Raw genomic sequence first — 12850 nt, forward strand, 5'->3', positions numbered from 1 at the left:
ACTTTCCCAGTTTGTGGGTTACAGCCCCCAGTGCTCCCATTACCACTGGCACCACTGTTGCCTTCACTCCCCACATCTTTTCTAGCTCCTCTTTCAGCCCTTGATATTTTTCGATCTTCTCATGTTCCTTCTTGATGTTGCTGTCGCTTGGGATTGCTACGTCTATCACTACTGCCTTCTTCTGTTGTTTGTCAATCAACATGATGTCCGGTTGGTTAGCCAGCATTTTTGATCTGGAAGTCCCACAGGATCTTGGCTTGGTCATTCTCAACCTCTTTAGGAGGTGTTTTCCATTGTGACCTTGGGACTTCCAGCCCATACTCAGTGCAGATATTCCTGTACACTATGCCAGCCACTTGGTTATGGCGTTCCATGTACGCTGTTCCTGCCTGCATCTTACACCCTGCTATTATGTGCTGAACTGTCTCAGGAGTATCTTTGCACAGCCTGCACCTAGGGTCCTGTCTGGTGTGGTATATTTCCAAGCATTCCAGTATCCATGTGTGTGGCATTGAGTCATAGGCTTTCTTGTAGTCAATCCAGGTGGTGCACAGGTTGGTCTGCCTGGTCTTGCAGTCTTGGGTAACTGCTCTATCAACCAGTAGCTGGTGCTTAGCACCCCTGGTTTTGCTACCAATTCCTTTCTGGGCCCTGCTCATGTATCGGGCCAAGTGCCTATTCATCTTAGCTGCTATGATGCCTGACAGGAGCTTCCATGTTGTACATTGGCCGGTAGTTGGATGGGATCATGCCCTTCTGGGGGTCCTTCATGATCAGGACTGTCCACCCTTGGGTTAACCATTCTGGGTGTGTCCCATCCATCAGCAGCTGGTTCATTTGTGCTGCCAGGCGTTCATGGAGTGCAGTCAATTTCTTTAGCCAGTAGGTGTGGATCATGTCCGGGCCCGGTGCTGTCCAGCTCTTCATACCTGACACTCGTTCTTGGATGTCTGCCATTGTAATGGTCACTGGATCTTGTTCTGGGAGATTGCTGTGGTCTGCTCTTAGATCCACTAGCCACTGAGCATTGGTGTTATGTGATGTCTCCTTCTCCCATATGTTCTTCCAGTATTGTTCAGTCTCATCTCTGGGAGGATCTGTTCTCATGTTATTACCTTGCACTGAGAGGACACTTTGGATGGTTCGGGGGAGAACATCCTATTTATTCTCCTGGCTTCTGCTTCTCCTGTGTATCTCGGCACACACAAATACTTATATGTTTTTGTTTTTTGTTTGTTTGTTTGTTTTTTGTTTTGTTTTGCTTTTTAATTCGCCTTGTACTTCTGTGCACTGTCTCCAGCTAGGAGAGAGAGAGTGTGCAAGAGAGTACAAGTGGCAACCTCACTGTGACAAAAAGACCTCAGGACCTCACTGCTCCAGGTTATTGTTCACCAAGAAATGTGTCCAACATGTAATCCCCCTAAAATCAACTGCTGTTTTTACATTTCTTTTCATGTCCAGGTTGAGTAAATGAGTTATATTGTGTTCATTTGGGAGCTTTATCATGTTGGTGAGCTTTGATTTTTTTGTTTGTTTGTTTGTTTGTTTTTTGTTTTGAAGGTGGGGTTATACTTTGGACAAAGTCAAACTAGCTGTTTCCCCCTGCTTCCAGTCTTTATGCTAACTGCGTCCTGACTTCAGCTCTGTTTTTAACACACAGACACAGACAACATTGATCCTCTGATCTCACCTGAGAGAGAGAGAATGTGTGTTACCCAAAATGTTGAACTATTCCTTTGAATCAGAATTCTATTAAAGTTAACAGCTTCAAAACAAAACAAATCAGCCTTCAGTGTGTTAATCCAGCAATATTCCCTTTATGAGGTGGATGACATTGCATGAACAATTTCAGCAAGATACCCAAAAGCGTGTCCATCACACTTGTCTGCATATCCCTCAGAAATCCCAACCTGTTCACTCCTCCAGCTGTTCATTGCCTAAAACATTATGCCTAAAGGTGTGCTGTAGAGGTGGAAAAACATGATAGCATGTGGAATTGTACCAAATCATACACAGAGCACTTCATGTTAAATAAACAGCTGCATAACCAGAAGAGATAAATAAGGAGTTGTTTTCGAAAGGTCCAGTTACAATCTCTGGAAAAGCAAATACTCTTGTTGCCAGGTCGCTTTGACTTATGCTGATCATTGACACACCCAAAAAATGTCAGGCCACCAGACAAACAGGAGACATCTGGGAATAGTGAGAAAGGGGGGCAAAGTACACCATACACCCACACACAGCATGCAAAAACGAAATTAAGAAATGTCCTACTCTCATTGGTCAAAATCCAAGCGATCATTGACCCACGAAAGTGCCAAAAAACATAGGCAGGAAGTCACGTTCGCTTTGGCATAAATAGGGGTTGGGTATGAGTTGAAGGGGTCTGCATTGGTGATTTTCTGAGTTTTGTTTGTTCGTGTGTAATGAAATAAACTCCCGTTGGTTGTCTGCATATCTCTCTGGTCTCAGTGTTTGGTGTAAACATCTTAATATAGCCTGATTTGAAACCCCTATAGTGCATGAAGGGTTGGAATGGAGAACACATGTGAAGTAAGTCCATGTTCCTCTCTTCTCCATCAGATCCTTGTTCCTCCTTAGCGTAATCACTCTGGACACAAAGGAAAACATCCAGGTAGCCTTCTTGGTAGCTTGTTTACACACGCGCAATTTTTGTGTGGTTCATCTTTTGGACGGATATTCAAAATCTATTGGTTTATAAATAAACAAGTACCGGGACACATACCTACACTTAGTCCTTTCTTTGGTTGTGTGACTAATATTTACAGATCTGTGTTTTGTGATAGCAGAATATTAACTCCTAAGTCAATAGGAGGCATTAAAATCTGTATTTTACTCTTAATTGTGTACAGTATATCCATCCTAAATCATTTACTGTGAGTACTGTATTAATTGGATTGCTGTTGACAGACCAATACAACAGGCTGTCCTCTTAAGTTGTTCTGTATTTGGAAACAAAGTGAGGCAGTTAAAGAGATTACTCTCTGGAAGCAAGTTTATCCAATACACTTCAACCTGCTATAAACAGCCAGGAACAAATGGCTATATATAGAAAGTCTTCTCTCTCCTGCAAATGATATCCTATACTTCCCTGATGTGTCTTCACATCATCCTCACTCAGTAACCCTGTCACTCATTTACTCAACAGAGGAGCAGTAGTACTGCAGTGGCACCAGTGACAGAGAGTAACTGACGTATTAGTAGACCTCTGACTGCAAAGGCAAGAGAGTCCTACACTGGCAAGAAATCGTGGCAAGTAGTGTTTTTGTTTGTTTGTTTGTTTGTTTTATTTAAAATGCACTTAAATTTGGAAGATACAGTACAAATTACCAAAACTAACACTACAACTGCAACTCCACACACTGTGCAATCCTCAAATCCGCAGTTAATTTTCTCACATTTCTAGTCGCTCGACCCAATGATGCCTTGACAGTTGCCCTGGTGACCAAAGTGAATTTGGCTGCTTTATTAATAGTTTATATTAATCTAAAGCACAGCAATCAACATGCTCATTGTGTAAATCCTCACATGCAAAATTGTGCACCCAACCATCATTACCTTTATAACATAAATGTTTCATATTTTCAGCAGTCATTGCCATGATACCATAGGAACTGATAACAGGTGAGTCTTTAGATTTGGTAAGTAAATCTAAATTTTTAGTGCTGCTTATCACATGTTGTCAAATGTAGTTTACAGGGACAACTCTTCAGCTATCATTTCGCAAACACATGTACACTTTTATGAGTATTATGTATACTAGTAGTACTACAGCACTACAAGTGCTATTATAATAATAATAATAATAATAATAATAATAACAATAATAATAACAATAACAATAACAATTATCCATCATAAAAATGTATTATTATACATTGTGGGAGTCATAAGTCTACCATTTCAGTATACCTTAATTAACTAAATTTATTCTGACGTCAGACTGATCAGTCCGTGTGGATATGGGATAAAATCACTTGTTGAGCGTGTCACTTTTTGCAGTGTGGCACATCATCTCACTCGGAGGGCGGCGGTGGATGGATGGATATGCTGCTCTCGACAGGCGTGCGTCCCCAGCCTCTCCAAACACCAACCGGTGTGTGTGTGACGCAAAGGAGTCTACTTAAGCGGGATTAGCGCTGAGCGGCACACTGAGCTCCACACTGCACTCAGTCACACACAACCCTTCTTCCGTGTACACACGATCCAACACCGCCGTACAGGAGGGCTGTCTACCAATCAGCGCCTGGAGAGCGAAGGGACTGGAGAGCTCAAGCTCAGAAACGCGTGCACACGCGTAAATACACTCACCACAAACACGTCCATGAATTTGATGGATACTGTTGCAACTCTCGGAGACCTAGAAGGGGACTAATAGGAACCTCTGTTAATTTTTCTGTGCACAGTTTGCGCCTGAGTGTGATCTTCTCCGGATGAACAATCATGGGGGAGTGGACCATATTAGAGCGTCTCTTGGAGGCGGCTGTCCAGCAGCACTCTACCATGATCGGAAGGTAAGAGTTGGGAAAAGACACACAGAAACAAGCGTTATATTCCTTTTTGAATAAGGGTTTTAGAGTCAAAATGCAGCACAAGTAAAACGAGTGTACAGCTGGGGAAAATCCCACACAACATCTAGAATACACTGATTCAGTGAACAGTGAATACCTGAAAAGCATTGGTTAGTGATTAAAATCAAAGTGATCTATCAAAGGAAGCAGGTGTTTTCATCTTCAGGCCATTTTGAAGACAATGTTTAGGGCAAACGTATATTTCTAATAACAATATGAAGAATCCCACACAGGATTTCAGCAGTGGAAAGCTCCCAAACAGCTGCCAAATCAGACTGGGAGCTGTCCAGTGCTGAAGACTCAGGGCTCCGTTTTCTCCTACACCTCACTGACGGTTCACTTGTAGAGAAACTGGAACAATTGCTGAAGAGTTTAATTGCGGACTTGTGAATTCATCTTTTTTTTCTGGTAGGCAATGATTTGTATTTGTTTGATTTCCATTTCACTACTATATGAAAATACTGGTATGACAATAATGTTTTCATTCTTTACGTGCGTTTTTCTGACATCAATCTATGCATGAAGGCACAATTCAGTGTATTTGTTTTTTTCAGTATAAGACTGTAAATAAAGAAAATAATCTTGTACATGCAAAAAATTCATCTTGTCTCAGATTCTGCCTTCAACACTTACTTCAAAACTACACCTGAATTTTGGAAAATTCGTTAAACAGTTTGATTTATATCGGAAAACAATGCGAATTTTAAGCTATTTAATAATAGTGACTGGGTAGAATTTTGATCCATCACAGTGAACATCACCCTTGCTTTTAATGTTGTGTAAATGATTTAATAACTGTGTGGTAATGTAGTGTAAGTGCAGACTGATTTGAGTGGCCTGCACTCAACACAATAATATAACAGCACTAAAAGCAGATGTGCAATGATTGATTACCTAATTCATTCAGGTTTCAAGTCTCTGCAAGTTTAATTTCATATGGAAAATCTCTTGTAGCCAGTGCTGCCTGGAAGAACACAGAAAAGACATGAAACATCTACAACATTATGTTATACTTTAGTAGAAAGTCAGTAGTCAGTAGTAGTGTGGCTAAATACCTGTTAACCTGAAGCAACCAGAATATGGGTTGATGGGGGTCTTTGATGCACATGTTGACTCCTAATATATTTCAACCCTGGAGCCTCATGATTCTATCAGTGTAAAACATTTTAATGTCCAAGCTGAATTCCTATAAACTCTTCACCATTTTACCTGTACGAGTTCATCAAACTAAAAAGTTTTTAGTCGCACAAACTCAAAAATCTATCAAACCTCTGTCGTTTATATATAAATTCTCACCAGCGGTCTTTACTTTTCTTTGTTTTGTGGTCGTTTTTGCCATCATTGGTAACGTTGTCATAGAAACACTGGACAAAACCATGTTTTCCTCAGTTTGTGCTGTCATCACCACATTTGGAACAGTCTGTGTCCATCCTTGTGGCTATGGCTCCATTGCCAAGATCACCAAGTAGCTTTAAAAACACAATTAGTAACAATTAATATATTATAAATATAACACAATCAATAGTGATTGTCCATGTTGTGCCTTTGTAAATTTGGTTCAATGTCACTTTCAGATTTTTTGACTATTCTGACCTATTGATAGTGAACTCCACTTCTCAGAAATCCAGGATCAAAAAGGTTCAAGAACACTAACTATTTTATTTTGGGGGAAGCTAGATTTACATATCTGATGCAAATCTCAATATATCTATTGCTGTTGTTCTCAGGATCCTGCTGACAGTGGTCGTGATCTTCAGGATTCTGATTGTGGCGATAGTCGGAGAGACTGTGTACAACGATGAGCAGTCCATGTTTGTGTGTAACACCTTACAGCCGGGCTGCAACCAGGCCTGCTACGACAAAGCTTTCCCCATCTCCCACATCAGGTACTGGGTGTTCCAGATCATTATGGTGTGCTGCCCCAGCCTCTGCTTCATCACCTACTCTGTCCACCAGTCTGCCAAGCAGAAGGAGCGGCGCTACTCTACAGTGTACCTCTCCCTGGACAAGGACCAGGACTCCATGAAGAGAGATGACAGCAAGAAGATCAAAAACACCATTGTGAATGGAGTGCTGCAGAACACAGAAAACTCCAACAAGGAGGCAGAGCCTGACTGCCTGGAGGTCAAGGACATTCCTCACTCAGCCCTGCGAACTACAAAGTCAAAAATGAGGAGGCAGGAGGGCATCTCCAGGTTCTACATCATTCAGGTGGTGTTTAGAAATGCACTGGAGATAGGGTTTCTAGTGGGTCAATACTTCCTGTATGGATTCAACGTCCCTGCGGTGTACGAGTGTGATCGATATCCTTGCATAAAAGATGTAGAGTGTTACGTTTCCAGGCCGACAGAGAAGACAGTGTTTCTGGTCTTCATGTTTGCAGTCAGTGGCATTTGTGTGGTGCTGAACTTAGCAGAGCTCAACCACTTGGGCTGGAGGAAGATCAAAACTGCAGTGAGAGGAGTGCAGGCCAGGAGGAAGTCCATTTACGAGATCCGTAACAAAGACTTACCCAGGATGAGTATGCCCAACTTTGGGCGCACTCAGTCCAGTGACTCTGCATATGTGTAACTGCCTACATACATAGAGGAGGCTGCAGGACAGCTGTGTACAAACTAGTTATCAAGAATGTGGAGCAAAAACATTCAACATTACAAATTATTTTTCCATATTTACTCTTGAAACAAAACAAGTAAAACATTCTGAGATTAAGGGGAAGGGATTTTATTTGTTTCCAGTGGAAGTCAACTTCTTTCAGAGATTTTCGGTTTCTATAAAATCTCTGAAATAAATCACACTGCATCAGAAACAAGTGTAGTTATAATGTGTACCCCCTTAACAGAATGTTTCACCCTTTCCAAGAAATCAGAGATTTGAATGATGGTGAATAGAGCCTGTGTCTTCAAATGAAATTCAGTGGGACTGGACTTTTTCCTTGAGATGAACAGTTTATCTTGCCAAGCTTGTGTTGAATTTGGCATGATATCAACTTTATTTGTCTTATATGAACAACCAAGAGACAAACGAATCAAATGTTTGTTTGTCGGACTAATAAGGAGAAGACACTAATGAGGGTTTTCTTTTTTGTAAAGTGCTTCTTAAAAGCCTAGGCTGATACACTACGTGGTCAAAAGTATGTGGACACCCAAACATTCCCAAACTTGAACATGTGGTGACACTATGTTCATTAATCTGCTGTAACAGCCTCCACTCTTCTGGCTTCAGGCATCAGGCTTTCCACCAGATGTTGGAACCTGCTGCAGGGTTTTGCTCCAATTCCACAAGAGCATTAGCGAGGTCCAACACTGATGGTGATAAGGTCTGGCTCACGGTCGGTGTTCCAGTTAATCCCAAAGGTGTTGGATGGGGTTGAGGTGCAGCCCAGTCAAGTTCTTCCATAGCAAACTGGGAAAAGCATGGAGGCAGCTTCATGGAGCTGAGTTTGAGCACAGGAATGCTGTCATTTTGAAAAAGGAATGAGCCTTCACCAAACTTTTGTCACAAAGTTGTTGAACTGCTGGAGATTTCTCTTACAGGGGTACATCAGTTATAGCTCCAGTTATATAGTATTGCACTTGTATAAAGTTGGGGCACTCTTAAGGTCGAGATATCCTGACCTTTAGTCCTTAATATGGGTCAAGTTCCAAAACTGTTGCATCCTACATTTCCCATGATGCAACTCAATAGTGTCTGGCTTCATGCCATGTTCACATTGTTTATTAAATTAATTAAACATGGGTTAATTACCTTGAATGATGGATTTTGGCATGAGGCCTCCAGATTTGATTACCTTACTACTGTATCATCAAGCACCAAAGTGGAGATATCAAAACTCTCAGTTTCCTAGCAAGGTTGGCAACTGGTAATTAATTACAATAATGTGCATGTTACCTTTTCTTTTTTATTTTCTCAGACACCTCCAGAAACACAGAAAATATACAACTTTTTTTTACACGCTGAGTAGTACTCCTCATGATGGAAAACCTGACTTCGTGTGTAACTTTGATGGAGTGCGCCTTTAACTGGAACTAAGGGGCCCAGCCCAAACCATGAAATACAGCCCCAGACCAAAAGTACACAAAAAGCATTTGCACAGGACTGTCCACATACTTTTGGCCAAATAGTGAATGAGATTTCAGTGGTTTTCTGATGTCTGGGGACACCGAGTGTATTCTTGCACTAACAAGCCAAATGAACATATCTGTCTGCTTCGAGCTGTGATGGTGTTTTAACGACATTCCAGTGATTTCAAACAATATTTTTACAGTAAAACACAATGTGGCTGTGTCAAGGACAAGATTATTTTGACATTATAATACATAACACATTCTTACAGTATATCTCTCATCTCAAATATCTATCTCTTAGCAATCACATTGTTCAGGATGCCTGTGCTTGCACCACTGACCTTAACCTAACAATCACTCCTTTGCTTTAGCTGAAGGAAGGTGGTGTCTGGAAACCCGCCGCCATTTATTTTTTCTATTACACCTAAGCGCCCATCTCTTTCATTTGTGATGTTTCTTGTTTTCATGTCATCAAGTGCCATTCATGTTAATAAATATATTATATTACATACATCTTTAGAGTATTTTAACTTCATCCAGAGATATGAAAACACATGAAATTCCACTTTGGACTATCATGATATCATCCTCTATCATCTGAAGACCTGTATGGAAATGATGTGCTGCTGTCATCTTTGATTTCAATTTGTAACATAAACCCCAACCAGCCATCGCATATTCCAGGGTGATTTTAATCTAGACTCATTTGATTTTAATCAAGTGAAGCATATATTTGAATTTCATTGGGAAAACAGGTGATGCATTACTGTGGTAATGGTGCTACAATACTTTATGTCACTGTTAAATGAATATGACAAGCATCTGTAATAAAAGGGAAGCTATATGAACTAGATAAGTGTGGTGTGTGATGTTGAAGGTTTCAATAAAGGTGCCTACAAGGTCATCATGGCTGCTTTCATGTTGGACACCCTTGGAGAAATGAAAAATTATGAGATTCTAAATCGTGGGAAGACAGCTTGGGAAACTATAGTAAAGGATAAGGCTAAGATTATTCTATATTTTTCTTATTGTCAACCAATCCCATGAAAAAACCCAAACCAATACTTTCTGACTTCCCTACCCTGTCTGTGGCTCTGAACTCCAAGCCCTTTGGTTCCTACTGAAGATGCAAATCTCTTGTTGTTTGTTTGTTTGCTTTTTAAGGGTCAGTAATTTTACATCATTACTCAAACAGAAAGATATAATGCATTTGTTGGGTACTATTTTCAGCAGTTGATTAATACACATTTGGTGTTCTAGTGAGTATTTCTGGCAGCAGGACGGTGTGTGTGCGGGATTGAGTCAAAATAAACTACAATGTGTGTTCATGGTAATAAAGGAACATGTCACCCAGTGCAGCAGTGTGGCTCATTGATGTGTTTTTAATAGTTTTTGGACAACAAAGGAGCTTAACAGCACAGGGGAAGAAGATTTACACAATACTTATTAGTACTGGAGGATGCATTATTTTTGAAAGTAAGCGAAATGTAGAATTTAGCCAGCCTTGCTATCTTTTGAAAACCATGTAACTCCAATTCTTTTTAGAAAAACTTTTTCATTGTTCCTTTACAGGTTAAGGAGATTTCCTTTTTCTTAAGCTAAATAACTCCTTTTGGAATATTTGAAAAACACAAAGCTATAAACAGAACTGGCTTTCTTATCTAATGAAAAGTTGACATTTTGAAGTCATGGTGTTCACAAGACAGTGAAGTAATATATTCCACACTCATACACAGACATGGCCATAAATATATTGAATTACTATCAACCAAAAGACAAAATGACAAAATGAAAAAGTGCATTTAACCATCTAGGAAGCAGGATTTGTATGTGGATATACTGTATGTGAACAGGTATATGTGTGTGAATACATGCATGTGTATGAGATGGTGGTGCGGCAGTGGGGCAGAGTCCTGCAAAGATGACTGCAACACTGAGGAGAAAAAGTGAAGGATAAACTCCTTTTCAGCACTCTCATTCTCAAACATGCAACACACTATCACCTGCATTCTCTCTCAGACACACACACACACTTTAACTAAGTGGGAATTTAATTCCTCACTCCTGTGTATGTTTCAGAAGAAATTTACCATTTAGTAGAGATTGTTCCAAATGCCCAAAATCGCTGTTGCTCCATTGTGTGTGTTTTATTCTACAACTGTAATTGTGATACAAATTTAAGTTTTGGGATTTTTCAGGTGAAAAATCAACAGTTTGCATTTCAAATATGTGTTGATTTATCCAAATAATACACTCATATAGATAAATAAATACAAAATACAAAATTGCCCTGCCCTGTTTTTTTTTTTGTTGTTGTTGTTGTTGTTGTTTTTGTTCTTTGTTTTTTGGAGATGTTAGGAGTGTTTTAAGCATAAGATATAATTTGTTTTTAAAGATAAACTTTGTTGTCTGAGGGTATGGTTAAAGTTCATGTTTTCAATCTTTCAATAGAAGGTGTAATATTGTACAACAGTGCTGCTCCTGTGAATTCTTGTAAATTACAATAAGAAGTGTATCTGTGGACAGCTTCTCTTAGTCAACGTGGCTGAAAGCGGAAAAAGCTACAGAGTGGATTTAAGATTATTTTGGTGCACCAGTGTGTCGCAGAGTAATCACTAGAGACCAGCTGAGCTGCTGAAATTGTCAAGATATGAATATCTGTGGAAGCAAAGAAAGGCCACAATGATTTGAATATTATACTTAACTAATAACCTTAAATTGTGAAATTTAATATTTTATGCTGAAATTTAAATAGCACTTCCTTTATAGCGCTGACATATTTTACTTTGAAAACCATCTATCTGAATTTATGACAAAAGTGTCCATGCTCTCCAGTCACTCATTTAAACTTCTTTGTAACCTGATAGATATCTGATCAAAAGACTAAATCCAAACTGATGTCATGTTTATGAATTGGAATGAATTAAAATAAACATTTTATGAATTGTAATGGTAATATACTTTCATGAATTGGAAAAAACAAAAAACAGGGGACTTTAAACTGAATGAATTCTAGGTTTCATAAATTCAGAGGTATATAATTTCACCATGAAGTATTCACTGTTGATTAAATTTAAAAAATCTCACATTATAAAATTCAAATATTTATTGATATTCTTTGTTTCCATGACAGTGGCCTCCAGTGTCACACACTTAGTATACCCAATTATCCACCTTAACCTACTCCCTAAAAGGTTTTACAGCTCTATAACAACATCACAGTACTCCTGCAATACAATACAAATACAAATCATTTTGCTGCCTCAACAAATACAGATACAAATACAAATAGTGGGCTCTCTGCACATCCCTAGGCTCTATAGTCATTTTCATGATCATCATGTTCATAAACATCCTCATCAAGTTACTTCTGTGAGCTTCTGGGGCTTTAATGGAAATCAAGCAGCTACTGTAGCTTTCAAATATGAATACTAATTCCCAGGAGTCTGAGCGGGGTTGGGGAGAGGTCAGTGATTAAAAAGTCACAGATGAATATGCAGGATGGAGAATTATCCTGACAGAGGGACAGTTTTAAACCTGGTGGATTGGATTATCAGTTTCTAATATTTTCCAGTGCAACCTGCCTGATAACACAGGACAGGTAAAAATATTTTCTGCTAAAGAATAGCTGGAGCCTGAACACACACAACAAGTGTGTTTTCACATCCTCTCTCTGCTATGAACACACAGCATCCTTTGTATGCAAAGTATTGAGACAGAAGTGAAGGCTGCAGCCAGCAATGATCCACTGAGGCAAGCCTTGATCTGATGTCAGTGCTTTGTTCTCACCATGCTTTTGAAACATTTGAATATGTAGAAGAGTTCAGTGGGTATAACAGACTGCATACTGATGACTTTTATTTTTATCCTGTATCACGACCAGGATGCTTTTACACAATTAAGGATTACATTTATATTCTATTCTGCTTTACTCCAACTCTATTCTATTCTGTTCTGTCTATTCTACAGTACTCTATTGTATGTAATTGTATTTTATATTACTGTATTGTATTCTTCTTTATTCTACTGCATTCTACTATAATATTTTGTTACTCTATATCTCTTCACAATTCTATTCAAGTTTACAGTTTTTTGCAATTGCCAAGACACACAAACTGATAGTTGTGGCACAATTATTGAAACCACTAACTCATGTAGCCTATCTAGTGACCAGGTATACTAAACCATAAG

At 39.3% G+C, this 12850-nt stretch overlaps 1 protein-coding gene across 1 annotated transcript; it reads left to right on the forward strand.

Annotated features, from left to right (window-relative positions):
- Positions 1 to 3611: 3611 nt before the first annotated feature.
- On the forward strand, positions 3612 to 9530 carry gjd2b (gap junction protein delta 2b). The gene is made up of 4 exons (XM_042390865.1): positions 3612 to 3645; positions 4024 to 4318; positions 4428 to 4535; positions 6320 to 9530. Exons 3-4 carry the CDS (start codon positions 4465 to 4467, stop codon positions 7161 to 7163), a joined length of 915 nt encoding a protein of 304 aa, XP_042246799.1. The 5' UTR covers positions 3612 to 3645; positions 4024 to 4318; positions 4428 to 4464; the 3' UTR covers positions 7164 to 9530.
- Positions 9531 to 12850: the final 3320 nt, after the last annotated feature.

Source organism: Thunnus maccoyii, chromosome 17 (assembly GCF_910596095.1).
Source record: "Thunnus maccoyii chromosome 17, fThuMac1.1, whole genome shotgun sequence".
Taxonomy (NCBI): domain Eukaryota; kingdom Metazoa; phylum Chordata; class Actinopteri; order Scombriformes; family Scombridae; genus Thunnus; species Thunnus maccoyii.

Bases quoted from the DNA above. Each gene is read 5' to 3' on its own strand.
- gjd2b (XM_042390865.1), top strand. From the start codon at position 4,465: ATGGGGGAGTGGACCATATTAGAGCGTCTCTTGGAGGCGGCTGTCCAG. The intron at 4,536-6,319 runs GTAAGAGTTGGG...TGTTGTTCTCAG, and splicing joins CACTCTACCATGATCGGAAG to GATCCTGCTGACAGTGGTCG.